We start from the raw sequence: 27,626 nt of genomic DNA on the forward strand, positions 1-27,626 counted from the left end.
GTTGATACAACAAAAAGAAAAGAAAAATAAAGTCCTAATTAGAGGGAGAGGGATAATTGTTTTTTCCCATTGCTGCCAGTTAGAAGGCTAAGCTCCGCTCACTTGGTCTCCTAGCAACCCACTCAGCCCAGGGGACCCTTTACCTTAACTACCACCAATTCCTCAATACTTTATTTCCCACACCACCATACTTCGCCACAGCAACACGTGGCCAGGCACAGCTAGTATACTATATACTATACTATATGTACTAAATGATCAAACACGTTGACCCCAACTGGCCAGACCTGAAGGAGTAGCCCTGCCAGCCATCTCCTCAGAAAGCCAAGCAGATCGCACTCATTTGAGAACGTATCCTCTCAAAAGAGAAGACAGTAATATTTGCATGGACTTCTGCTAAACCTTGGAAATCCTGCCCACCAAAAGACCCATCTGGAAAGAAAGAGGGTCGCTAACTACCCAGAGAAGACCTGTGGCAAGAAATCCTTCAATCGTTAGAAGCAGTTGGGAATCCTCAACTGCTGGCTGTCTCTTGCTGGTCTCCCAATGCCATGATCAACTGTCCAAAGACTCTGTTTTCCTGCTTCTGGGCAGAATGGGGTTGGACTGGATGGCCCATAAAGTCTCTTCCATCTCTATGAGTCTATCCTCATTTCCAAAACAAGCCATTTTTTCCCAAATCTAATTATTACAGGGAAAGAAAGTGAAGTGAAATATTCTGAACAAGGACACAGACAGCAAAACTAAAATCAAAGGAGTTTTAAGCCTTCTGTATCCTATGCAAAACATATATCTATCTACATACATACATAACATTTGGATGTAGTTATACTTAAAATTAACCTTAGGAACACACCTACAGAACCAAACTTGTTAGAAACATGGAGACTGCTAATATAGTTTCTTCTCAAGATGGGTTCTATTATGTTGATGTAGCTCTCCAATCTCAGGGAAGCTCTGACCGCATGCGAGAGATTTACAGTTTCTTCCCAGTGTGGGTTTTCTGATGTAAATGTAGATCTCCACTCTGAGTAAAACTCTTTCCACACTCCAGGCATTTATAGGGTTTCTCACCAGTGTGAGTTCTTTGGTGTGAATGTAGAGCTCCACTATGCACAAAATTCTTTCCACACTCCTGGCATTTATAGGGTTTCTCCCCAGTGTGAGTTCCTTAATGCTTACGTTGATCTCCAATGACAGCAAAGCTGTCTCCACATTCCAGACATATATAGGGTTTCTACCCAATGTGAACTCTTTGATGTCTATGTAGATTTGTACTGTCGGTGAAGCTCTTTCCACACTCCAGGCACTTATAGGGTTTCTCCCCAGTGTGAGTTCTCTGATGTGAACGTAGATGTCCACTCCGACTAAAACGCTTTCCGCACTCCAGGCATTCGTAGGGTTTCTCCCCAGTGTGAATCCTTTGATGTTTCTGTAAACTTCCACTCTGATTGAATCTCTTTCCACACTCCGGACATTCATAGGGTTTCTCCCCAGTGTGAATCCTTTGATGTTTCTGTAAACTTCCTCTGTGAGTAAATCTCTTTTCACACTCCGAACATTCAAAGGGTTTCTCCCCAGTGTGAATCCTTTGATGTGTCTGTAAACTTCCACTGTGAGTAAATCTCTTTCCACACTCCGGACATTCATAGGGTTTCTCCCCAGTGTGAGTTCTTTCATGCCTACGTAGATCTCCAATGCTAGCAAATCTCTTGCCACATTCCAGACATTTATAGGGTTTCTCACCGGTATGAGCTCTTTCATGTGAATGTAGATCTCCACTAAGAGTGAAGCTCTTTCCACACTGCAGGCACTTAAAGGGTTTCTCCCCAGTGTGGGTTCTCTGATGTGAACGTAGATTTCCACTCTGAGTAAAACTCTTTCCACACTCCAGGCATTTATAGGGTTTCTCACCAGTGTGAGTTCTTTGGTGTGAATGTAGAGCTCCACTATGCACAAAATTCTTTCCACACTCTTGACATTTATAAGGTTTCTCCCCAGTGTGAGTTCTTTTATGCTTATGTAGATCTCCACTGCCAGCAAAGCTGTTGCCACATTCCAGACATGTATAAGGTTTCTCCCCAGTGTGAACTCTTTGATGTCTATATAGGTTTGTACTGTGAGTGAATCTCGTTCCACATTCCAGGCACGTATAGGGCTTCTCCCCAGTGTGGGTTCTCTGATGTGAACGTAGATCTTCACTCCGACTAAACCCCTTTCCGTACTCCAGGCATTTGTAGGGTTTCTCCCCAGTGTGAATCCTTTGATGTCTCTGTAAACTTCCACTCTGAGTGAATCTCTTTCCACACTCTGGACATTCATAGGGTTTCTCCCCAGTGTGAATTCTTTTATGCTTACGTAGATCTCCAATGTCAGCGAAGCTGTTGTCACATTTCAGACATTTATAGGGTTTCTCACCAGTATGAGCTCTTTGATGTGAATGTAGATCTCCACTGCGAGCGAAGCTCTTTCCACACTCCAGGCATTTAAAAAGTTTCTCCCAAGTGTGAGTTCTCTGATGTGAATATAGATTTCCACTCTGACTAAAACTCTTTCCACACCCCAGGCATTTATAGGGTTTCTCACCAGTGTGAGTTCTTTGGTGTGAATGTAGTTGTGCACTCCAACTAAAACTCTTTCCACACTCCTGGCATTTATAGGGTTCCTCCCCAGTGTGAATCCTTACATGTGTCCGTAAATGTACACTTTGAGTGAATCTCCGTCCACACTCTGGGCATTCATAGGGTTTCTCCCCCGTGTGAGTTCGCTGATGTGAACGTAGATTTCCGCTCTGAAGAAAACTCTTCCCACACTCCAGGCAGTTATTGGGTCTCTCCCCAGTGTGAATCCTTTGATGTCTCTGTAAATGTACACTCCGAGTGAATCTCCTTCCACACTCTGGACATTCATAGGGTTTCTCCCCAGTGTGAGTTCTTTGATGTGAATGAAGATATCCACTTTGCGAGAAGCTCTTCCTACATTCCAGGCAGGTATAGGGTTTCTCACCAGTGTGAGTTCTCTGATGTCTAAGCAAATTTCCATTCTGAGCAAAGCTCTTCCCACATTCCAGACATGGGTATGGTTTCTCAACACTGTGAGTTCTTTCATGAAGTCTCTGCTGGCTAAAGTTCTTTCCACATTCAGTACCTGTATATGTTTTTTTCTCCATGTTGGTACTTTGAAATGCAAGATAGACACTTTCCTTCCCTATGAGTTCAGCCAGATCAGCATCTTCGGGGCATTTCTTCTTCCTATTGTTTCTCTTCATGACAAATGTGGCTCCAAGGAATGTTCCTTTCCCTGGTCAAGAAAGGAGAAATAAAAGATAAAGGATGGAAGCCAGAAACCTTCTTCCCCTTTTCCCTTCATGGATCATGTTGAAAATGGAAATAGTAAGAAATGCAGATATGAAGGAAAGGAGATTCCACCTGAACTTCAGGAAGAACTTCCTCACAGTGAGAAGGGCTGTTCGGCAGTGGAACTCTCTCCCCCAGACTGTGGTGGGGGCTCCTTCCTTGGAAGCTTTTAAGCAGAGGCTGGATGGCCATCTGTCGGGGGTGCTTTGAATGCGATTTCCTGCTTCTTAGCGGGGGGTTGGACTAGATGGCCCATAAGGTGTCTTCCAACTCTACTATTCTATGATTCTATGATTCTATGATCTTAAAGGCAGACATAGCAGCCAAGAAAAGTGTGGAGTTTCTGGGCTGCTAAAGTGGCAGTGTGCAGCCTTCCTAGTGATGAGGAACAGGGGAGTGTGCAGGCTGCGAGAATCACAGTTGTTTTTATAACACTTGGGTGAGAAATTGTTTCCTTAGTAGGGGGAACCCAAAGGCTTAGTGATTTGTGTCTAAAACCCCCACTCAGACATCTGAAAGGACCCCAAAATCGGAGCAACAGTGTGGACAAGTGGTTCCAAACAAGACTACATCAAGCCAGATCATGTCTGCCAGCCCAAAGAACGGACAGCAAACACTGAACAAGTGGCTTTCTGAAAGAAGATATTTGAAAATATTTTGGGCCGGGCTGTGGCACAGCTGGCTAGTAACCAGCTGCAATAAATCACTACTGACCGAGAGGTCATGAGTTCAAAGCCCGGGTCGGGTTAAGCCCCCGACCATGAAATAGCCCAGCTTGCTGTTGACCTATGCAGCCCCGAAAGACAGTTGCATCTGTCAATTAGGGAAATTTAGGTACGCTTTATGCGGGAGGCTAATTTAACTAATTTACAACATCATAAAACGGCCAAAAAAACACGAGGAAAGGAGTGAGGAAGTACAGCCACTAGTGGACAGTGAAGCAACGGCTCCCCCTGTGGTCGGAATCATGAAGCTGGAAAAAAATGTTAAATGCCTCTGTGTCTGTCTATATATGTTGTTTGTCTGTTGGCATTGAATGTTTGCCATATATGTGTTCATTGTAATCCGCCCTGAGTCCCCTTCGGGGTGAGAAAGAAGGGCGGAATATAAATACTGTAAATAAATAAATAAATAAAATATTTATGCAGGTAACATGATTGATCTTTTGATCGTATATTTCTTCTCCTAGTGAACTTTTGCTTACAGAAACTAAAAAGCAAATCATTTTTCAAACAGCTGTTCCCATTAGAATCATAGAATCCTAGAGTTGGAAGAGACCTCGTGGGCCATCCAGTCCAACCCCGTTCTGCCAAGAAGCAGAACATTCGCATTTAAAACACCCCTGACTGATGGCCATCCAGCCTCTGTTTAAAAGCCTCCAGAGAAGGAGCAGCCACCACATTCCAGGGCAGAGAGTTCCACTGCTGAACAGTTCTCACAGTGAGGAAGTTCTTCCTGATGTTCAGGTGGAATCTCCTTCCTTTCCTGTAGTTTGAAGCCATTGTTCCGTGTCCTAGTCTCCAGGGCAGCAGAAAACAAGCTCCCTCCCTCCTCCCTATGACTTCCCTTCACGTATTTGTACATGGCTATCATGTCTCCTCTCAGCCTTCTCTTCTGCAGGCTAAACATGCCCATCTCATTAAGCCCCTCCTCATAGGGCTTGTTCTCAGACCCTTAATCATTTTAATTGCCATCCTCTGGACACATTACAGTTTGCAGTGCCTAGAATTGGACACAGTGTGATTCCAGGTGTGGTCTGACCAGGGCGGAATAGAACAGAGATGGAGCAGGACTTCCCTGGATCTAGACACTATACTCCTCTTTATGCAGGCCAAAATCCCATTGGCTTTTTTAGCTGCTGCATCACATTGTTGGCTCATGCTCGCCTTCCTCCCCAGGAGGACTCCAAGATCTTTTTCACTCGTACTGCTGTTGAGCCAGTCATCCTCCATTCAGTATCTTTTCATTTTTTCTGCCTAATTGGAGTATCTTGCATTTGTCCCTGTTGAACTTCATTTTGTTAGTTTCGGCCCATCTTTCTAATCTCTTAAGATCATTTTGAATTCTGCTCCTGTCTTCTGGAGTATTGACTATCCCTCCCAATTTGGTAGGAGCCCCAGTGGCAAAGTGTGTTAAAGCACTGACCTACTGAACTTGCAGACCGAAAGGTCACAGGTTCAAACCCTGGGAGCGGAGTGAGCGCCCGGTGTTAGCTCCAGCTCCTGCCAGCCTAGCAGTTTGAAAACATGCCAATGTGAGTAGATCAATAGTGCTCGCTTCGGCAGCACATATACTAAAAAATTGGAACGATACAGAGAAGATTAGCATGGCCCCTGCGCAAGGATGTGGGGCCGGGCTGTGGCGCAGCTGGCTAGTAACCAGCTGCTATAAATCACTACTGATCATGAGTTCGAAGCCCAGGTCGGGTTAAGCCTCCGACCATAAAAAAAATAAAAAATAACCCCGGCTTGCTGTTGACCTAGCAGCCCCGAAAGACAGTTGCATCTGTCAAGTAGGGAAAATTTAGGGACGCTTTATGCGGGAGGCTAATTTAACTAATCTACAACACCATAAAACTGCTCACGAGGAAAAGAAGAGGAAGAACAGCCACCAATGGACGGTGAAGCAACAGCTCCCCCTGTGGCCGGAATCGTGAAGCTGGAAAGATGTTAAAATGCCTCTGTGTCTGTCTAAACTGAATGTTGTTTGTCTGTTGGCATTGAATGTTTGCCATATATGTGTTCATTGTAATCCGCCCTGAGTCCCTTCGGGGTGAGAAAGAAGGGCGGAATATAAATACTGTAAATAAATAAATCAATAGGTACCACTCCAGCAGGAAGGTAATGGTGCTCCATGCAGTCATGCCATTGGCCACATGACCTTGGAGGTGTCTACGGACAACGCTGGCTCTTCGGCTTAGAAATGGAAATGAGCACCAACCCCCAGAGTCAGACATGACTGGACTTAACATCAGAGGAAACCTTTACCTTTACTTTGCCTTCTGCAAATTTGATGATCCTGCCTTCTTAGCCGTTCATTTAAGTTGTTAATAAAGATGTTGAACAGAACCAGGCCCAGGAGGGAACCCTACCAATGGCACTCCATTATTATTATTATTATTATTATTATTATTATTATTATTATTATTAGAGGGGGTCATCACAAGGGGTGAAGTCTAGAAAACTATGTATGAATGAAACAGGAGCCCCCATTGACACAGTGGGTTAAAGCACTGAGCTGCTGAACTTGCTGACCAAAAGGTCAGTGGTTCGAATCCAGGGAGCAGAGTGAGCTCCTACTGTTGGCCCCAGCTTCTGCCAGCCTAGCAGTTCAAAAACGTTCAAATGTGAGTAGATCAATAGGTACTGCTTCTGTGGGAAGGTAATGGAGCTCCATGCAGTCATGTCAGTGGCCACATGACCTTGGAGGTGTCTATGGACAACGCCGGCTCTTTGGTTTAGAAATGGAGATGAGCACCAACCCCCAGAGTCAGACACCACTGGACTTAACGTCAGGGGAAAACCTTTGCCTTTGCCTTATGAGTGAAACATGTTGTAGTTAACCCACATCCATTGTAAATCCAACAATAAATCTGGAAAAAACCTGGCACACAGACACCCCCCCCCCCCCAAAAAAAACACTACTTTAAATACTGACAAGGTTTTGGGGGAAATGACAGAGGCTTATGGGACCTGCAACTCATCCATATCTATATGCATTTTCTAATGGGTCCATTCATAAAAATCCAGAACCAAACAATGAATATTTCCAGTGCTTGTCCTTCCAAGAGACCTCACCTGGGCACCATCAGGTACCTAGGCCAGCCAACAATTAAATGAGCTTTTTTGGTTATATTGGAAGCTAAATGAGGAACAAGGAAACGATGGGACTGCTACATAGGCGGGGGGAGAGGAAAGGCAGGATTTCACGGGGCTCCACTTGGGGAGGGGGGGGGGGCAGAGGGTGCAGGAGGGGAAAGGCAGCCCAAAGGGAGGGGGAAGGGGCCTCACGGGAATGTCTGGTCAGTCTAAACCAATAGTTCTCAACCTAAATCAGTGGTTCCCAAACTTATTTGGCCTTCCGCCCCCTTTCCAGAAAAAATATTACTCAGCGCTCCCTGGAAAGGGGGCGTGGCTTAGAGGGGCGGGCGTGGCTCCTTCTCAAGAGGGCGGGGCTGAGCCTCTCCCCTAGTCCAAGATGCAGGGCTTGTCAGGGGATGATGGGGTGCAGAGTGGATTCCAAAATTCATCATCCCGGTCTCACCTCCTTCTCCAGACTGTATTCCCATGCGGAGAATCAGCACTGCTCAAGAAAACACTCCAGCAGGCGAAGTCCAGCTGTTGATTAACTTTATTTACATTACTATTTGCAGTTTGCATTTCTCGGCTTCAGAGCATAGCATTCATAGTCCATCTTCAGCGAATGCTCAAGCCGAACGCCAAACACACACAGACACACCCCTGCATTCCACAGACCAAGAAGGAAGTCCCGGTCAAACAAACTTGACCCCATTGGTCCTGTGATACGTCAATCATAGCAGGTTCCCATTAACTCCATAACTACTGAAATGCCTTGCCGAAAACTAACACAGAAGGCATTTCTAACAACCCAGATTGATTTTAACATTTCACAATACACAATACCCTGACAGGGCTGTGAGGGGAGGTGGGTGGGGCCACAAATGGGCAGCCAGGACTGGGATGGGCGGAGTTACGAGTTCTGCGGCAGGGCTGAGCTTCTATCCCTGTCCTGCGTCGCCTACCAGGACACAAGGGGCGGGGCTAGAGGAGGGGGCGGGGCCTCTTCCAAAGTGCCTGATGGGGCTGAACCTCTATACCCCACCCCCGTGTTCTTTGAATGAATGCAAATCTCCAGGAGGGAGGGGGGTAAGAGGGAGGGAGGGAGGGGGGAAAGTGAAGGAACATGGCTTTGTGCCCAGGCTTTTAAGGAATAAATGATAAAGACGACCCAGACTGTTATTTGGATAAAGTTGGAGGATATTGGACGAACGGATTTTAAGCATATGTTTTATGTTTTATATTTTATACTGTATTTAATTGGTTGTAATATATTTTTATATGTTGTTGTTTTTAATGATGTATCGGCATCGAATTGTTGCCCAATTGTACGCCGCCCTGAGTCCCTCCGGGTGAGAAGGGCGGGATAGAAATATTGGAAATAAATAAAATAAGGAGAGAAGGAAGCAGGGAAAATGAGTCGTGGAAGGCTTTCATGGCTGGGATCGCAGGGTTGTTGTGTGTTTTCCGGGCTGTATGGCCAATGTTCCAGAAGCATTCTCTCCTGACGTTTCGCCCACACCTATGGCAGGCGTCCTCAGAGGTTGTGAGAAGCCAGGAGATGTAGCTGGGGGGGGGGGGGGGACGGGGACAAGAGGTCTGGAGGGGAGGGCGGCCTTGGGTGTGTGTGTCCGTGTGCCTCCCCCCTCCCCCCTCCTGGGACTGCAAGAAAAGGCCCCTCCCCACCCCCGAAGCCCCCCCCCCCTTACCTCCTTCCTTCTAACCACTCTTTGCGGCCCCACTAAAGCGCCGCGATGTGTGTTTGTGTGTGTGTGTTTGTCCGGATGCAGCCTTGCCCCCCCCCCTGCACCCTCGGACCCAGAGGCCCCTCCCTCCCCGCCCCGCCCCCTCTAAGTCCCGCTTCCCTCCCGGCATCCCATAATACCCCCACCCACCCCCCTTCCAGTCCTGTGGGTGCCGAGGGAGGGGTCTTCAAGGCGAGCCCCCCCCCCCGACCCCCGAGCCCGTCCTGCCTTCCTGCGAATGAGAAACAAAGTCTCCAGTTCAAGGATCAAGAGGACAATGAACTGGGAAGTCAAGGCTGGAGGAACAAGGGCACCATTCAAAAACGTGAAAGGTTGGGCTGCTGCAAGTCTTTCGGGCTGTCTGCCCAAGGACGAACCAGGGCGAGCTCCGAGATCTGCCGGGGGTGTGGGGGGGCTCGTCTCGCTCCCACCCCCCTCGCGAGCAGGGCTGGTGGGGAGGGAGGGAGGGAGGGAGGGGGGGAGGGCCTTCTGGGGGGTGGCCCCCCAACTCCGGAACGCCCTTCCCTTCTATGGGAGATCAGGCCCGCCCCGACACTGAGCACCATAGACATTTCGCCTTAACCAGATCAATACCAGGTCCTCTGAAATCATATAGGATTGACAATGAAAAAGTGCAGGGGTCCTCAAACTTTTTAAGTGGAGGGCCTAGTCCAAAAGTAGGATTGTTGTGGTTGTGTGCCTTCAAGTCATTTCAGACTTAGGTCAACCCCAAGTCTAAAGTTTAGGACAGAGGCCAGGTAAGTGACCTTGGAGGGCCTTAGTTTGGGGACCCCTGATCTAGACGATCTCATAAGACCATAGGTAAGCAAAGAGACCTCCAAAGACCATCTAGATCAGGGGTCCCCAAACTAAGGCCCGGGGACTGGATGCGGCCCTCCAAGGTCATCTACCTGGCCCCTGTCCTAAACTTTAGACTTAGGGTTGACCTAAGTCTACCTGGTCTTTGGAGGTCATTTTGCTTACCTATGGTCTTATGAGATCGTCTAGATGATTTTGAAGATCTTTTTGCTTAGCTACGGCCTTAGGAGACCATCTAGATGGCTTTTGAAGGTCACTTTCCTTACCTATAGTCCTATGAGACCGTCTAGATGGCCTTTGAGGGTTCCTTTCCTTACCTATGGTCTTAGGAGACCATCTAGATGGCTTTTGAAGGTCACTTTCCTTACCTATAGTCCTATGAGACTGTCTAGATGGCCTTTGAGGGTTCCTTTCCTTACCTATAGTCCTATGAGACCGTCTATATGGCCTTTGAGGGTTCCTTTCCTTACCTATGGTCTTAGGAGACCATCTAGATGGCTTTTGAAGGTCACTTTCCTTACCTATAGTCCTATGAGACTGTCTAGATGGCCTTTGAGGGTTCCTTTCCTTACCTATAGTCCTATGAGACCGTCTATATGGCCTTTGAGGGTTCCTTTCCTTACCTATGGTCTTAGGAGACCATCTAGATGGCTTTTGAAGGTCACTTTCCTTACCTATAGTCCTATGAGACCGTCTAGATGGCCTTTGAGGGTTCCTTTCCTTACCTATGGTCTTATGAGACCATCTAGATGGTCTTTGGAGGTCTCTTTGCTTACCTGTGATCCTATGAGACTGTCTAGATGGCCTTTGAGGGTCCCTTTCCTTACCTATGAATGCGATTTCCTGCTTCTTAGCAGGGGGTTGGACTGGATGGCCCGTGAGGTCTCTTCCAACTCTACTATTCTATGATTCTATGAGATCATCTAGATCAGGGGTCCCCAAAGTAAGGCCCTCCAAGATCATTTAGTGACCTCGGTCCTAAACTTTACACTTAGGGTTGACCTAAGTCTGAAATGACTTGAAGGCACACAACAACAACAATCTTAATTTTGGACTATTTCATCCTAGTCCGGCCCCCCCAACAGTCTGAGGAATTGTGAATCGGCCCTCCACTTAAAAAGTTTGAGGACCCCTAATCTAGACGGTCTCATTAGATCATCGGTAAGGAAAGGGACCCTCAAAGACCATCCAGATGGTTTCATAAGACCATAGGTAAGGAAAGGGGTCCCCAAAGGCCATCTAGATGGTCTCATAAGGCCATAGCTAAGCAAAGAGATCTTCAAAGACCATCTAGACGATCTCATAATGCCATCAGTAAACAAAGAGACCTCCAAAACCAGGTAGACTTAGGTCAACCCTATGTCTAAAGTTTAGGACAGGGGCCAGGTCAATGACCTTGGAGGGCCGCATCCGGCCCATGGGCCTTAGTTTGAGGACCCCTGGCACAGTGGATTAAAGCCTTGTGACTTGAAGGTTGGGTTGGTGACCTGAAGGCTGCCAGGTTCAAATCCCACAAGGGGAGAGCGTGGATGAGCTCCCTCTATCAGCTCCAGCTCCATGTGGGGACATGAGGGAAGCCTCCCACAAGGATGGTAAAACATCAAAACATCCGGGCGTCTCCTCAGCAACGTCCTTGCCGACGGCCAATTCTCTCACTCCAGAAGCATAGAACCATAGAGATGTATTTTTCTCCAAACATCTAAGCGGTTTTTATTAAAGACGGAGAGCATTTTGCCTTCCTCATTAACTGTTCCAGAGCCCCCAGTGGCGCATTGGGTTAGACCCTTGTGCCGACAGGACTGGTGACTTGAAGGTGAAGGTTGGGTTGCTGACCTGAAGGTTGCTGGTTCGAATCCAATCCGGGGATGAGCTCCCTCTGTCAGCTACAGCTCCATGCGAGGACATGAGAGAAGCCCCCCCCCCCCCACCACAAGAATGGTAAAAAACATCAAAAACTTCTGGGCTTCCATTGGGCAACATCCTTGCAGACTGCCAATTCTCTTGCACCAGAAGCCACCTGCAGTTTCTCAAGTCACTCTTGACATGAAAAGAAAAATTAACTGATCCTGTATTTGTGCCAGAAAGGTCCAATTTCCTATCCATTATTTATTACCAGCATTTATATCCCGCCCTTCTCACCCGAAGGGACTCAGGGCGGCTATTATACAGTTAGTATCTACTCCTATGAATAGTGGCCCCAGTCTCAATTTCTTTAACAATAAAACTATTAAGTTATCCAACATAGAAAATCCCTATCACCATAACTCTTTTCTTTAATGTACTCTTTATGAATATGTATCTTTCTTCTGTGTATTTCAAAAATTGAATAATTTCAAAACCTGGATAGTAAGAATCATGACAGCATTAGATCTGCTCTTCAATTCTGAGCTAAAAATTTCTGCAAATCAAGACTAGGATAATTTTCTCAGTCGAGTTTCTTGTAGATCAGAGGTTCTCAACCTATGGGTCCCTCCCCAGATGTTTTGGCCTTCAAGTGCCAGAAATCCTAACAGCTGGTAAACTGGGTGGGATTTCTGGGAGTTGTCGGCCAAAACATATTGGGACCCACAGTTTGAGAACCACTGTAGGTGGACAATATCTTGTTTCAAGTTCTTCATGGAATTGCAACTCCTGTATCTCTTTGCTGGTGAACTTAATCCATTCACATTCAAGAAAACTATAGTACTATCCCCCAGAATTGTTGATTTAATACTTTATATCAGTGTGGTCCAACCTGCGGGCTGCATGTGGCTCACCAAATTCACTTTTGTTGGCCCTTGCCCTTCTTACTGGAAAAATTTTTAATTTAACATTTGAAAAAAAAATCATTTACGCTTCTTACTGCTTTAAGTTTTTAAGAAATGCTTACTTTCTGGAATGTCTCTGGTCCTCATGTTCCTATAATAAAATTTGATTGGCCCTCGGGTCACTTAAAGTTGGACCACACTGTTCTACGAGGGCTATCCAGAAAGTAGATTACGTTTTGGAATTAAAAATGAACAAAGTATAGGAGAAAACATTTGCCATATGCAGTTGAAAGCCACACCCGAATACCACTCCGCAACATAATCACCATTCAAATCTAGGCACTTATCATAGCGATGAATGGGCTTGGCAACTCCTTCCCCACAAAACTCTGCCACTTGCATCCTCAAAACTCTGCCACTTGCAATCCAGGACGAGCGTGGGGGAAAGTTGAGCACGGGGATTTTGCTGTTTCATGGGGACACCTGGCCCCACATGGCGGGTCCTAATGCCATGATCAACTGCTCAAAAACTCTGTTTTCCTGCTTCTTGGCAGAATGGGCTTGGACTGGATGGCCCACAAGGTCTCTCCCATCTCTATGATTCTATCCTTGTTTCCACAACAAGCCAATTTTTTCAAAATCCAATTATCACAGGATCAGAAAGTGAAGTGAAATATTCTGAACAGGGACAAAGACAGCAAAACTAAAACCAAAGGAGTTTTAACCCTTCCGTGATAATAATAATAATAATAATAATAATAATAATAATAATAATAATAATAATAATAATAAAATTTTATTTATAAACCACTCCATCTCCTCGAGACGCCTCAGGGCAGTTTTCAACATGAACATAAAAAACATATGATTGTAAAAAACACCACACAATAAAGTTAAACATAGTAAACATAATAAACAACATCATAAGGCAGAACCAAAACAATTCTATTAAAAACAGAAATAAAATTACAAATCCAAATCAATATACTCCATCAAGTATGCTATGAAAAACATATCTATCCATCCATCTATCTATCTATCTATCTATCTATCTATCTATCTATCTATCTATCTATCTATCTATCTATCTATCTACATACATAACATTTGGATGGAGTTACACTTAAAATTAACCTTAGGAACAAAAATACAGAACCGAAATTGTTAGTAACTTGTAGACTGCCTGTATAGAGTTTTTCTCAAGATGGGCTCTATTATGTTTATGTAGCTCTCCACGCTCAAGGAAGCTCTGTCCACATGCGAGAAATTTACAGTTTCTTCCCAGTGTGAGTTCTCTAATGAGAATGTAGATCTCCACTCTGTGAGAAACTCTTTCCACACTCCTGGCATTTATAGGGTTACTCCCCAGTGTGAGTTCTTTCATGCCTACGTAGATCTTCAATGACAGCGAAACTGTTGCCACATTCCAGACATGTATTGGGATTTTCCCCAGTGTGAGTTCTCTGATGTGAACGTAGAGTTCCACTCTGAGTAAAACTCTTTCCACACTCCAGGCATCTAAAAGGTTTCTCCCGAGTGTGAGTTCTCTGATGTGAATATAGATTTCCACTCCGACCAAAAGTCTTTCTGCACTCCAAGCATTTATAGGGTTTCTCACCAGTGTGAGTTCTTTGGTGTGAATGTAGAGATCCACTATGAATAAAATTCTTTCCACATTCCAGGCATATGTAGGGTTTCTCCCCAGTGTGAATCATTTGATGTGTCCGTAAATGTACACTCTGAGTGAATCTCCTTCCACACTCCAGACATTCATAGGGTTTCTCCCCAGTGTGAGTTCTTTGATGTGAACGTAGATATCCACTCTGCGAGAAGCTCTTTCCACACTCCTGGCATTTATAGGGTTTCTCCCCAGTGTGAGTTCTTTTATGCTTACGTAGATCTCCAAAGACAGCAAAGCTGTTGCCACATTCCAGACATGTATAGGGTTTCTCCCCAGTGTGAACTCTTTGATGTCTATGTAGATTTGTACTGTCAGTGAAGCTCTTTCCACATTCCAGACATGTATAGGGTTTCTCCCCAGTGTGGGTTCTCTGATGTGAACGTAGATGTCCACTCCGCGAGAAGCTCTTTCCACATTTCAGGCAGGGATAGGGTTTCTCCCCAGTGTGAATCCTTTGATGTGTCCGTAAATGTACACTCCGAGTGAATCTCCTTCCACACTCCAGACATTTATAGGGTTTCTCCCCAGTGTGAGTTCTTTGATGGGAACGTAGATATCCACTCTGCGAGAAGCTCTTCCCACATTCCAGGCAGGTATAGGGTTTCTCACCAGTGTGAGTTCTCTGATGTGTAAGCAAATTTCCACTCTGAGCAAAGCTCTTCCCACATTCCAGACATGTGTAGGGTTTCTCACCAGTGTGAGTTCTTTCATGCTTACGTAGATCTCTAATGCCAGCAAAGCTGTCTCCACATTCCAGACATATATAAGGTCTCTCCCTTGTGTGAATCCTTTGATGTTTCTGTAAATTTCCACTCTGAGTGAATCTCTTTCCACACTCCGGACATTCATAGGGTTTCTCCCCAGTGTGAGTTCTCTGATGTGACTGTAGACCTTCCCTCTGAGTGAAGCTCTTTCCACATTCCTGACATTTATAGGGTTTCTCCCCAGTGTGAGTTCTTTGATGTGAGCACAGATGTCCAATCTGTGAGAAGCTCTTCCCACATTCCAGGCAGGTATAGGGTTTTTCACCAGTGTGAGTTCTCCGATGTCTAAGCAAATTTCCATTCTGAGCAAAGCTCTTCCCACATTCCAGACATGGGTAGGGTTTCTCCCCAGTGTGAGTTCTTTCATGAAGTCTCTGTTGCCTAAAGTTCTTTCCAGAGTCAGTACATTTAGATGGTTTTTTGTCCATATCGATTCAGTAGAGTCTTACTTATCCAAGCTTTACTTATCCAATGTTCTGTATTATCCAGTGCAGTCTGCGTTTTAGTAGTCAATGTTTTTGTAGTAAATGTTGCAATGTTTTGGTGCTACATTTGTCAATACAGTAATTACTACATAACATTACTAGGTATTGAACATTTTCACTTATCCAATGTTCTGCCGTCCCGTTTATATTGGATAAGTGAGACTCTACTGTACTTTGAAATGAAAGATAGACACTTTTCTTTCTGAACTGTGAGTGAGATGAAGAGTTCAGCCAGATCAGCACCTTCGGGGCATTTCTTCTTCCTATACGTCTGGTTTCCTTACTGCACTTTGGAATTCCACATTCTTCAATATCCACTAGATGTTGAATTGTTTCTCTCCATGACAAGTGTGGCTCCGTTGAATGCTCCTTTCCCTGCTGATGAAAAAAGAGATAAAAGATAAGGGATGAAAGCCAGAACCCTTCTCCTCCCCTTTCCCTTCATGGGTCATGTTGAAAATGGGAATAGCAAGAAATGCAGATGTGGAGGGTCTTAGGGGCGCACACAGAAGACAACAAAGGTGTGCTGTTTCTGGGCTATTAAAATGGAAGCGTGAACCTTCCTAGTGATGTGGAGGAACAAGGGAGGGTGCACGTTTCCTTACAAAACCTGGGTGAGAAAGTCTTTCCTTAGTCGGGGGAACCCCAAGGCTTAGTGATTTGTGTCTAAAACCCCCACTCGGACATCTGAGAAGATTCCAGAATCGGGGCCTCAGTGTGGACAAGTGGGTCCAAACAAGATGGATTGCGTCTGCCAGCCCAATGTACGGACAGCCAACACTGAACCAGTGGCTTTCTGCAAGATGACTTTCAAAAGAGAGAGTGTGGATGAGCTCCCTCTGTCAGCTCCAGCTCTATGCGAGGACATGAGAGAATGTAATATAGAATATATAATTAATATTATTATATGGTATTATTATTAGTGTTATATTGTATTACATTATAATATTATTATCAATATTATATGTATATACAATATATTATAAAACTGAGAGCGGGGGCCAGGTAAATGACCTCGGAGGGCCGCATCCGGCCCCCGGGCCTTAGTTTGGGGACCCCTGGTTTAGTTGTTGCTGGATTGATCTATCTGTCCATTCCATAATAGTCCCATTGTTGTTGTCTTGCCATTTTATACCGCACTTTATTGTCCATTCAACTGTGAAATCTCCTTTTCCCATTTCGTAACACTCTGCACTTTGCCTGGGATCTACAAATTAGTCTCCTGTTTTTAACACTGTATCCTGCTTGTTGATTTTAATCAGGGGTCCCCAAACTAAGGCCCGGGGGCCGGATGCGGCCCTCCAAGGTCATTTACCTGGCCCCCGCCCTCAGTTTTATAATGTAATATTTTATATCAGTTTTAATAATATAATATATTGTATATACATATAATATTGATAATAATCTTATGTTATACAATATAATACTGGTAGTAATACCATATAATAATATTAATTATATGTTATATATTACATATTATATAATAGTATAGTGGTATAGTTCAATATAGTAATGTATAATGCTAATATTGTGTTACACTTTCCATTGAAATCCTAATAGGTTTATGTTGGGTAAAATTGTTTTCATTTTTAAATATTGCATTGTTCTTTCATTGTTGTTGTTGTTGTTGCACTACAAATAAGACATGTGCAGTATGCATAGGAATTTGTTTGTATTTTTTTTTAAAATGATATTTCGGCCCCTCAACAGTCTGAAGGATTGTGGACCGGCCCTCTGCTTAAAAAGTTTGGGGACCCCTGATGTTAATGATTGTTTTTATTGATGTTGATGTTTTTACTGGGATAATTGTTTTATTGCTTTGTTACTGTTATTTGTTTGTTTTATCGGGCCATGCCCCATGTAAGCCGCCCCGAGTCCCTTCGGGGAGATGGGGCGGGGCATAAAAATAAAGTTGTTATTATTATTATTATTATTATTATTATTATTATTATTATTATTATTATTATTATTGTCTTGCCCGGCACTTTCTAGTTGGCCTTGCCCACTCTGAAGCCCTGGCCCTTAGATCCGGCCCTGCTGACAGAGTGTTTTGCCACTGTTTTTTTTTTTCAATTTTTGTAGTTGTTTTGAATTGTATGTTTCATGTTTATTACACTTTAGTAAGTCTAATTTGTTGTATGGTTTCTTTGCTGTGTTGGAAACCACCCTGCGTCCTCTCGAGAGAGGGCATATATAAATAAAGTTTGATTATTGACACAAAGACACAGTATGACACAGCAAACAAGATATACGAGGATTTCGTATCCCAAAATCACAAGTCAAACACTTCCCAACATTTAGGGCTGTGTGATGTATTTTCGGATGATGCACGCAGATCCCAGTAGGGTGGCCTTTTGTAGTTATTTTATTATTATTATTATTGACACGACGACGTTGTATGACACAGCAAACAAGATAGATATTCTGGATTTCATATCACAAAATCACAAGTCGAACACTTCCCAAGTGTCTAGGACTGTGTGATGTATTTTCGGATGATGCGTTCAGATCCCAGTCGGGTGGCCTTTTGCAGTTGGCAGATCGTAAATTTGTCAATGTCTATTGTTTCCAAATGCTGGCTGAGATCTTTTGGCACGGCACCCAATGTGCCCATCACCACTGGGACCACCTGCACTGGTTTCTGCCAGAGTCTTTGAAGTTCAATCTTGAGGTCCTGATAGCGGCTGAGTTTTTCCTGTTGTTTTTCGTCAATGCGACTGTCACCTGGGATGGCGACATCAATGAGCCAAACCTTTTTCTTCTCCACAACTGTGATGTCTGGTGTGTTGTGTTCCAGAACTTTGTCAGTCTGGATTCGGAAGTCCCACAGTATCTTTGCATGTTCATTCCCACTTGCCTGCAAGATGTTTCCGGCCCCCTTCAAGGTGCTGGTTTGGACCTTTAAAGCCCTCAACGGTTCAGGTCCGACTTACCTATCAGTCAGGTTCTGTCTGTCCGAAGGAAACACCCAAACCCCCACCCCACCCCCAGGACCTCAGTGTCCAAAGGGGAGGATTGCACGAGAGAAGGCCATCCTGGACGGGACCTGGACCCAAAACATGGAGAACTTTAAAGGTCCAAACCAGCACTTTGTACTTGTGCTCGGAAACGAATTCTCAGCCATTGGAGAGACTTTAGGATCGGTGCAATATGCTCACTCCTGGATGTCCCTGTCACCAATCTGGCTGCCATACTAGGAACCAACTTGGTACAAAGGTAGACCAACGTGAAGCACATTGCAGGAGTCCAACCTTGAGGTTCTCAGGGCCTGACTCACTATCTTTGGGTCCTCCAAATCTAGGAAAGGGCCCAACTACGTACCAGTCAAAGCTGATAATTGTAATAAATAGCTGATTATATACTATATACTGGGCCCCTGGGTGGCGCAGCGGGTTAAACTGCTGAGCTGCTGAACATGCTGACCAAAAGGTTGGTGGTCTGAATCCAGGGAAGCCTCAGCTTCTGCCAACCTAGCAGTTCGAAACATGCAAATGTGAGTAGATGAGTACCATTCCAGTGGGAAGGTAACAACAATCCATGCAGTCATGCCAGGCACATGACCTTGGAGGTGTCTATGGATAATGCCGGCTCTTCAGCTTAGAAATGGAGATGAGCACCAACTCCTGGAGTTGGACAAAACTGGACTTAATGTCAGGAGAAAACCTTTACCTACACTATATACTATGATTCAATCGATAGTTGTATTTTATTCTTGTGGTGTAGGCACTGATTTTTGCCATGTTTGGAAACCACTTTGAGTCCCCCATCCGTGGTGAGAAATACAAGTATATTTCTTGTATACAAGTGAAGTAAATAAATAAATAGATAATATACTATATATATGTACTATATGATCTCTAGCCGTTACACCAGGCTCTTTAACTTGTTAAGATTATTACTCTTAAAATGCATGAGAGGCATGTCTGTTTTGGTAAAGAATGAACCAGTGGGGAGACAGCTTTAAGGATAATTTAAAAGTCCCCGCCCTGATCCCCCCCCACCCCACCCCATTATTGTGCTAGTGAAAATACGAGACCAAAAACCAACCAACAAAAACGGGAAGATATCAGAATATTTTATTTACGAACTTGTGCACATCACATAGGCTCAAACTTCCTTCGATCGGGTACAAGATTAAATCCAAACAGAAAAATAAATCCCTGCTAAAGTAAGAGCAAAAGATGAAAGCAGGAGAAAGATGTCTGTGTCCTTTCTCTGGATCATGTTACGCACCATTCATCCTTTATGAATGTGTATCTTTCTTCTGTGTCTTTCAAGAATTGAATAATTTAAAAACCCAGGTAGTATTAATCACGACGGCTGTAGATCGTCTCTTCTGAGCTAAATTTTTCTGCAAAATAAAACTAGGATAAATACTTTTTTGCTCCATTTTCTCAGGTGAATTTCTTGTAGATCAAAGGTTCTCAACCTGTGGGTTCCTAGAAGTTTTTGGCCTTCAACTCACAGAAATCTTAACAACTGGTAAACTGGCTGGGATTTCTGGGAGTTGTAGGCCAAAAACATCAGGGGAGGGTCCCAGAGGTTGAGAAACATTGTAGGTGAACAATATCTTGTTTCAAGTTCTTCATGGAACTGCAACTCCTGTATCTCTTTCCTGGTGAATCTAATCCATTAATATTCAAGAAAACTATAGTACTATCCCCCAGAATTGTTGACTTAATCTTCTATATCAGTGTGGTCCAACCTGCGGGCTGCATGCGGCCCACAAAATACATTTTTCTTGGCCCTTGCCCTTCTTACTGGAAAAATATTTTAATTTAACATTTGAAAAAAGAATCGTTTACCCTTCTTCATATTGCTTTAAGTTTTTTAAAAACGTTTTCTTTCTGGAATGTCTCTGGTCCTCACATTCCTATACTAAAGTTTGATTGGCCCTCGGGTCACTTAAAGTTGGACCACACTGTTCTACCAGGGCTATCCAGAAGGTAGATTATGTTTTGGAATTAAAAATGAACAAAGTATAGGAGAAAACATTTACTATATACAGTTGAAAGCCACACCCAAATACCACTTCTCAACATCATCGCCATTCAAATCTAGGCAGTTATCATAGCGATGAATGAGCTTGGCAACTCCTTCCCCACAAAACTCTGCCACTTGCGTCCTCAAAACTCTGCCGCTTGCAATCCAGGACAAGCCTGCAGGAAAGTTGAGCGTGGGGATTTTGCTGTTTCATGGGGACACCGGGCTCCACATGGCGGGTCGCACACATGAAGTTCTGGAGTCGTTTGGGTGGGAGTTGTTTCCTCATCCGCTGTGCAGTCCGGGCCTTGCACAGAGCGACTACCACTTGTTTCCAACAATGGGGAGGTGGCTGGCAACACAGTGTTTTGGCGACAATGCGTAGCTGCAGGAAGGGGTGACCGGCTGGTTGAGGACGCAAGCGGCAGAGTTTTGTGGGGAAGGAGTTGCCAAGCTCACTCATAGCTATGATTAGTGCCTAGATTTGAATGGCGACTATGTTGAGAAGTGGTATTTGGGTGTGGCTTGCAACTGCATATGGTAAATGTTTTCTCCTATACTTTGTTCATTTTTAATTCCAAAACGTAATCTACTTTCTGGCTAACCCTCGTATATAACTCAGTTGTCCTACACAATCGATTTGGCATCTCTTATTCTGCTCATCCCATGGAGTGACAAGCCGTCTTTGCAGATTCCTTGTTCCCAGCTCAACTCCCTCGTTCTTCCTGGGCCAGATTCATGGCTCAAAAGGCCTTGGCCTCTCCACCTTGTGCAGCCGCAGGTGCTGCCATGCTAGGTATGTCCTATTAAAACAATACCAAAGTATAAATTACTATGAGGTTACAGCTTCTATTCCATTGCTGTCTGACAAACAGCTGTGAGGTTTTGAGGTAATATTACATTGAGTTGATGCACAATACGTCCGAATTATCATCTGACATTCCTCTATTGATCTGCTGGACCAACTGTGTTTAACACCCAGCTCATTACCAATTAAAAAGCCTGTCCAGCTGCTTCAGCAATCTCAGCCACGTGAGAGGTCATTTGAAGCCCTCTTGCAGAGGTTTTATTGCTTCATCCAGGTCTGCTTAAAACTCTTGTCTTAGATCAGGCATGAGCAAACTTGGGCCCTCCAGGTGTTTTGGACTTCGACTCCCACAATTCCTAACAGCTGCCCAAGTTTCCCCTTGCCTTTATAGGGATGTATAACGTTGAGTCTATGTGAAGCTGTCTTGTGTTTTAAGCAACTCCCATTCATTTATTTGGAAGTCACCATCTTCGTCCCAGCTAATCGGCTTCGGATGAGGTCTTGCTAGTAATCTGGCATCCTTCTTCAACGTTTTACTAATTGTTTAGATGATTATTTCTATTTATCTTGGTATATTTCCTTTATTTTTATGAGCAAAAACACATCCACTTCCCTTTCTTCTCCTCTGTTGTCCTTACTGTTATACTCTTCTTCCCACCATTCTTCCCTCCCATACACACTTCTCTGTCTTGGACTTAAAAGACACTCATTATTGTTCATTACTCTTGGCAAGTACTAACTTCAAGCATTCTTGAACAGCCACACACCCTTTGGGACTGGACTGGCCAGAGGCACAAAGAGACCCAACTGCATCACCACCATCGAACACCTTGACCCCGACTGGCCAGACCTGAAGGAGTAGCCCTGCCAGCCAGTGCATCTCCTCAGAAGGCCAAGCAGATCACACTCATTTGAGAATGTATCCTCTCAAAAGGGAAGACAGTAATATTTGCATGGACTTGTGCTAAGCCTTGGGAATCCTGCCCACCAAAGGACCCATCTGGAAAGAAAGAGGGCCGCTCACTACCCAGAGAAGACCTGTGGCAAGAAATACTTCAATTTTGGGGACCAGTTGGGAACTGTGTTGTTTTAAGCTTTCATGGCCGGGATGACAGGGTTGTTGTGTGTTTTCCAGGCTGTCTGTGTGATGTCCCATGGACCCTTGGGCCGTGAACCTGACTCCATTGTGGACAACAGCGATGAGGAAATAGGTTTAGTGCCAATTCAGCAAAACTCTGCCCCGTTCCAGATGTTCCCTATTGACAATTCCAGTTCAGTGCTCATTAAAAAGGACCTTGGAACGGAGTCTTCTCTTCCCAGCTCTCCTCCCTTTGTTAGGAAAATGTTTGTGCAAACGAACAGACAGGAGAAAGCTGGACAAAGACAAAGCGCGCGATTAGCAGCAAGGGAATCTGCTGATTAACCTTTTTTCCCCTGAGAACTCTCGGGGAGGATCGCATCTGGTGAAGATGTTGTTTTAGCTCTTTTCCCTTGGGAAAAGAGCATTTGGACACCTGCTCTGTGAAGAGATTTGAAGTTCCTTAAAAGTTCTGTGCGCTGGCTAGTCAGCGCGGAGTCAACGTGTCAGTTTGGAGGATTAACTTCGCTTCCAGCCAAGTGTGGACTGCGTTTAAGTCCGCTACCTTCTAGCCTTGCCGTGCCTTGCCTAGCCGTGTTCTTTGTCTTGTCTTGCCATGAATCCAGCCTTGCCTAGTCGTGCCATGTATCCAGCATTGTCTTCGATTCCTTGCCTTTGGACTTGCTTTGAACTCTAGTGAAAGATTTGGACGTTTTCCCCACTCAAACTGCTTGGAAGTTTGAGGGCGTTTCGGTTTTTGGATTACAAACTTTAAACTCTAATATTATATATTGGCCTCGGTGTATTGGTTTCCAGTGCTCTCGCAGCCAGGGGCGTCACAGTCTGGCCATATTCCAGAAGCATTCTCTCCTGATGTTTCGCCCATATCTATAGCAGGCATCCCCATAGGTTGTGAGGTATGGAGAAACTAAGCAAGGAAGGTTTATATATGAGCATTGAATGTTTGCCCTATATGTATATAATGTGATCCGCCCTGAGTCCCCTTCGGGGTGAGAAAGAAGGGCGGAATATAAATACTGAAAATAAATAAATAAATAAATAAATAAATATCTGTGGAAGTTCCTGGGTGGGGGGAAGAACTCTTGTCTGCTGGAGGCCAGTGTGAATGTTGTAATTAATCATCTTTGTTAGCATTGAATGGCCTTCCTAGCCTCACATCCTGGCCTGGGGAAATCCTTTCTTCAGGTGTTCCAGGCGGTTGTAAATATGATGAACCTGTGGTGTTTTGAAAGTCCTTTTGGCTATGAGAAATTGTGGGATGGTCTCTGCGTCCCTGCAGCGTAGAAGGAAGGTCAGGGAGCACAGCAGATGTGCTTTCCTGGTCCTTAGTTTTTCCAATCTCTGTGTGTCTTGGAACGATTTCTCCCCGTAGAGATGTTCAATGTGTTGTCAAAGGCTTTCATGGCCGGGATCCCCCGGAAGCCCATACAGCCCGGAAAACACACAACAACCCAGTTGGGAATCCTCAACTGCTGGCTGTCTCTTGCTGGTGTCCTGATGCCATGATCAACTGCCCAAAAACTCTGTTTTCCTGCTTCTGGGCAGAATGGGCTTGGACTGGATGGCCCACAAGGTCTCTCCCATCTCTATGATTCTATCCTTGTTGTTTCCACAACAAGCCAATTTTTTCAAAATCCAATTATCACAGGGACAGAAAGTGAAGTGAAATATTTTGAATAGGGAAGAAGACAGCAAAACTAAAACCAAAGGAGTTTTAACCCTTCCGTTATAATAATAATAATAAAAAACTTTATTTATATACCGCTCCATCTCCTCGAGATGCCTCAGGGCAGTTTCCAACATGAACATAAAAAACATTTGATTGTCAAAAAACACCACACAATAAAGTTAAACATAGTAAACATAATAAACAACATCATGAGGCAGAACCAAAACAATTCTATTAAAAACAGAAATAAAATTACAAATCCAAATCAATATACTCCATCAAGTATGCTATGAAAAACATATCTATCCATCCATCTATCTATCTATCTACATACATAACATTTGGATGGAGTTACACTTAAAATTAACCTTAGGAACAAAAATACAGAACCGAAATTGTTAGTAACTTGTAGACTGCCTGTATAGAGTTTTTCTCAAGATGGGCTCTATTATGTTTATGTAGCTCTCCACGCTCAAGGAAGCTCTGTCCACATGCGAGAAATTTACAGTTTCTTCCCAGTGTGAGTTCTCTGATGAGAATGTAGATCTCCACTCTGTGAGAAACTCTTTCCACACTCCTGACATTTATAGGGTTACTCCCCAGTGTGAGTTCTTTCATGTTTACGTAGCTCTCCAATGACAGCGAAACTGTTGTCACATTCAAGATATGTATAGGGTTTTTCCCCAGTGTGAGTTCTCTGATGTGAACGTAGAGTTCCAATCCGACTAAAACTCTTTCCACACTCCAGGCATTTATAGGGTTTCTCCCCAGTGTGAATTCTCTGATGTGAACGTAGATTTCCACTCTGAGTAAAACTCTTTCCGCACTCCAGACATTTAAAAGGTTTCTCCCAAGTGTGAGTTCTCTGATGTGAACGTAGATTTCCACTCCGACTAAAACTCTTTCTGCACTCCAGGCATTTATAGGGTTTCTCACCAGTGTGAGTTCTTTGGTGTGAATGTAGTTGTGCATTCTGAGTAAAACTCTTTCCACACTCCTGGCAGTTATAGGGTTTCTCCCCAGTGTGAGTTCTTTCATGCTTACGTATATCTCCAATGACAGCGAAACTGTTGCCACATTCCAGACATGTATAGGGTTTTTCCCCTGTGTGAGTTCTCTGATGTGAACGTAGATTTCCACTCCGATTAAAACTCTTTCCACACTCCTGACATTTATAGGGTTTCTCCCCAGTGTGAGTTCTTTCATGCCTACGTAGATCTCCAATGACAGCGAAACTGTTGCCACATTCCAGACATGTATAGGGTTTCTCCCCTGTGTGAGTTCTCTGATGTGAACGTAGATTTCCACTCCGACTAAAACTTTTTCCACACTCCAGGCATTTATAGGGTTTCTCCCCAGTGTGAGTTCTCTGATGTGAACGTAGATGGTCACTCAGACTAAAACTCTTTCCGCACTCCAGGCATTTAAAAGGTTTCTCCCAAGTGTGAGTTCTCTGATGTGAACGTAGATTTCCACTCCAACTAAAACTCTTTCCACACTCAAGGCATTTATAGGGTTTCTCATCAGTGTGAGTTCTTTGGTGTGAATATAGAGCTCCACTATGTACAAAATTCTTTCCACATTCCAGACATATATAGGATTTCTCCCCAGTGTGAATCCTTTGATGTGTCCGTAAATGTATACTCTGAGTGAATCTCCTTCCACACTCCAGACATTCATAGGGTTTCTCCCCAGTGTGAGTTCTTTGATGTGAACGTAGATATCCACTCTGCGAGAAGCTCTTTCCACACTCCTGGCATTTATAGGGTTTCTCCCCAGTGTGAGTTCTTTTATGCTTACGTAGATCTCCAATGTCAGCAAAGCTGTTGCCACATTCCAGACATGTATAGGGTTTCTCCCCAGTGTGAACTCTTTGATGTCTATGTAGATTTCTACTGTGAGTGAAGCTCTTTCCGCATTCCAGGCACGTATAGGGTTTATCCCCAGTGTGGGTTCTTTGGTGTGAACGTAGATGTCCACTCTGCGAGAAGCTCTTTCCACATTCCAGGCAGGTATAAGGTTTCTCCCCAGTGTGAATCATTTGATGTGTCCGTAAATGTTCACTCCGAGTGAATCTCCTTCCACACTCCTGACATTTATAGGGTTTCTCCCCAGTGTGGGTTCTTTGGTGTGAATGTAGATATCCACTCCGTGAGAAGCTCTTCCCACATTCCAGACATGGGTAGGGTTTCTCACCAGTGTGAGTTCTTTCATGCTTACGTAGATCTCTAATGCCAGCAAAGCTGTCTCCACATTCCAGACATATATAAGGTCTCTCCCTTATGTGAATCCTTTGATGTTTCTGTAAATTTCCACTCTGAGTGAATCTCTTTCCACACTCCGGACATTCATAGGGTTTCTCCCCAATGTGAGTTCTTTGATGTGAGCACAGATGTCCAATCTGTGAGAAGCTCTTCCCACATTCCAGGCAGGTATAGGGTTTTTCACCAGTGTGAGTTCTCTGATGTCTAAGCAAATTTCCATTCTGAGCAAAGCTCTTCCCACATTCCAGACATGGGTACGGTTTCTCACCACTGTGAGTCCTTTCATGAAGTCTCTGCTGGCTAAAGTTCTTTCCACATTCGGTACCTGTATATGATTTTTTCTCCATGTTGGTACTTTAAAATGCTTTCCTTCCCTATGAGTTCAGCCAGATCAGCACCTTCGGGGCATTTCTTCTTCCTATAGGACTGGTTTCCTTACTGCACTTTGGAATTCCACATTCTTCAATATCCACTAGATGTTGAATTGTTTCTCTCCATGACAAATGTGGTTTTGTTGAATGCTCCTTTTCCTGGTGAAGAAAGAAGAAATAAAAGATAAAGGATGAAAGCCAGAAACCTTCTTCCCCTTTCCCTTCGTGGGTCATGTTGAAAATGGAAATAGCAAGAAATGCAGATGTGAAGGGTCTCAGGGGCGCACACAGAAACCAACAAAGGTGTGCTGTTTCTGGGCTACTAAAATGTCAGAGTGCGCGGTTTGAATAAACACACATGCAGCAGAAGATCAATGAAGAATCACTGGCACCAATAATGAGGCAGAAGCCTGTTTGGCTTTCTACAAAAGATTTACTGACAAACGGAAAACTCTCAAGACGACATATACATACAGAGTGCAAATAGGCAGAGAGCAGAGGGAAGAACAGATAACACAGCAAGCTATTTATAACCACCCCTGCTGTCTGATGCAATACACAGTTAACTCTTTACACACTCGCATAGTGGACAGCAGACAGCATGATGCAATCTCCAGCTCACATTGCAACTATAACTCAATTACATTTAAACAACTCTATTGTGATGACTCATGGGCCATGTAGTCCCGTTCCTAGTACTGTTGTGACAGATGAAGAGGAAAACTTGGGTTTCCCACCGTTTCTGCCAGATTTGGAGCCCTTGCAGCTGCAGGATGTTTGCCCACAAGAAGTCAGCCAAACAAGCCTTGAGCAGAAATCTCCCCCATTTTCTCGCCGCCTTTATTATAATCAAGATAGACGCGCTCGGGAGGCGACTCGCCGAAGCGCCAGGATAGCTGCCAGACAATTAGATGATTAAGTCTGTTTCCCTTGGGAAAGTTTAAGGAGTCCTGCATCTGGACAGTATAGGTTTCGGTTCTTGTTCCCCAGAGAAAGTGTGCTTTGGCGGGAAAACAAGATCCTATATAGATGTTTGGC

At 44.3% G+C, this 27,626-nt stretch overlaps 3 protein-coding genes and 1 pseudogene across 6 annotated transcripts in view; 1 reads left to right on the forward strand and 3 right to left on the reverse strand.

Annotated features, from left to right (window-relative positions):
• Positions 1 to 786: 786 nt before the first annotated feature.
• On the reverse strand, positions 787 to 3,372 carry LOC100558180 (zinc finger protein 721). The gene has a single exon (XM_062979222.1). It carries the CDS (start codon positions 3,266 to 3,268, stop codon positions 1,238 to 1,240), a length of 2,031 nt encoding a protein of 676 aa, XP_062835292.1. The 5' UTR covers positions 3,269 to 3,372; the 3' UTR covers positions 787 to 1,237.
• A 2,253-nt stretch (positions 3,373 to 5,625) lies between these two features.
• LOC134299069 (U6 spliceosomal RNA) lies at positions 5,626 to 5,702 on the forward strand (annotated as a pseudogene).
• A 7,539-nt stretch (positions 5,703 to 13,241) lies between these two features.
• LOC103281240 (zinc finger protein 420-like) overlaps positions 13,242 to 27,626 on the reverse strand; it is a 67,059-nt gene continuing 52,674 nt past the window's right edge. Inside the window, exons 2-3 of one of the 3 annotated variants that reach the window (XR_010005687.1) lie at positions 13,561 to 15,772; positions 13,242 to 13,504 (exon numbers count right to left, since the gene is read on the reverse strand). Coding sequence is in view for 1 of the 3 variants with exons in the window: in XM_062979230.1 (XP_062835300.1) it covers positions 13,823 to 15,337 (1,515 nt within the window). In the remaining 2 variants the exon portion in view is untranslated. Of the gene's footprint in view, positions 15,773 to 27,626 lie in introns of all 3 variants that reach the window. The other 2 variants (XR_010005688.1, XM_062979230.1) reach the window with 2 other exon arrangements.
• LOC100557984 (zinc finger protein 850-like) overlaps positions 19,449 to 27,626 on the reverse strand; it is a 60,832-nt gene continuing 52,654 nt past the window's right edge. For both annotated transcript variants that reach the window (XM_062979223.1, XM_062979224.1), the window contains exon 2: positions 19,449 to 26,747. In XM_062979223.1, the coding sequence (XP_062835293.1) occupies positions 24,546 to 26,564 (2,019 nt within the window). In that variant the 5' untranslated portion in view covers positions 26,565 to 26,747 and the 3' untranslated portion in view covers positions 19,449 to 24,545. The remainder of the gene's footprint in view (positions 26,748 to 27,626) is intronic.

The sequence above is a fragment of the Anolis carolinensis genome, chromosome 4, assembly GCF_035594765.1.
Source record: "Anolis carolinensis isolate JA03-04 chromosome 4, rAnoCar3.1.pri, whole genome shotgun sequence".
Taxonomy (NCBI): domain Eukaryota; kingdom Metazoa; phylum Chordata; class Lepidosauria; order Squamata; family Dactyloidae; genus Anolis; species Anolis carolinensis.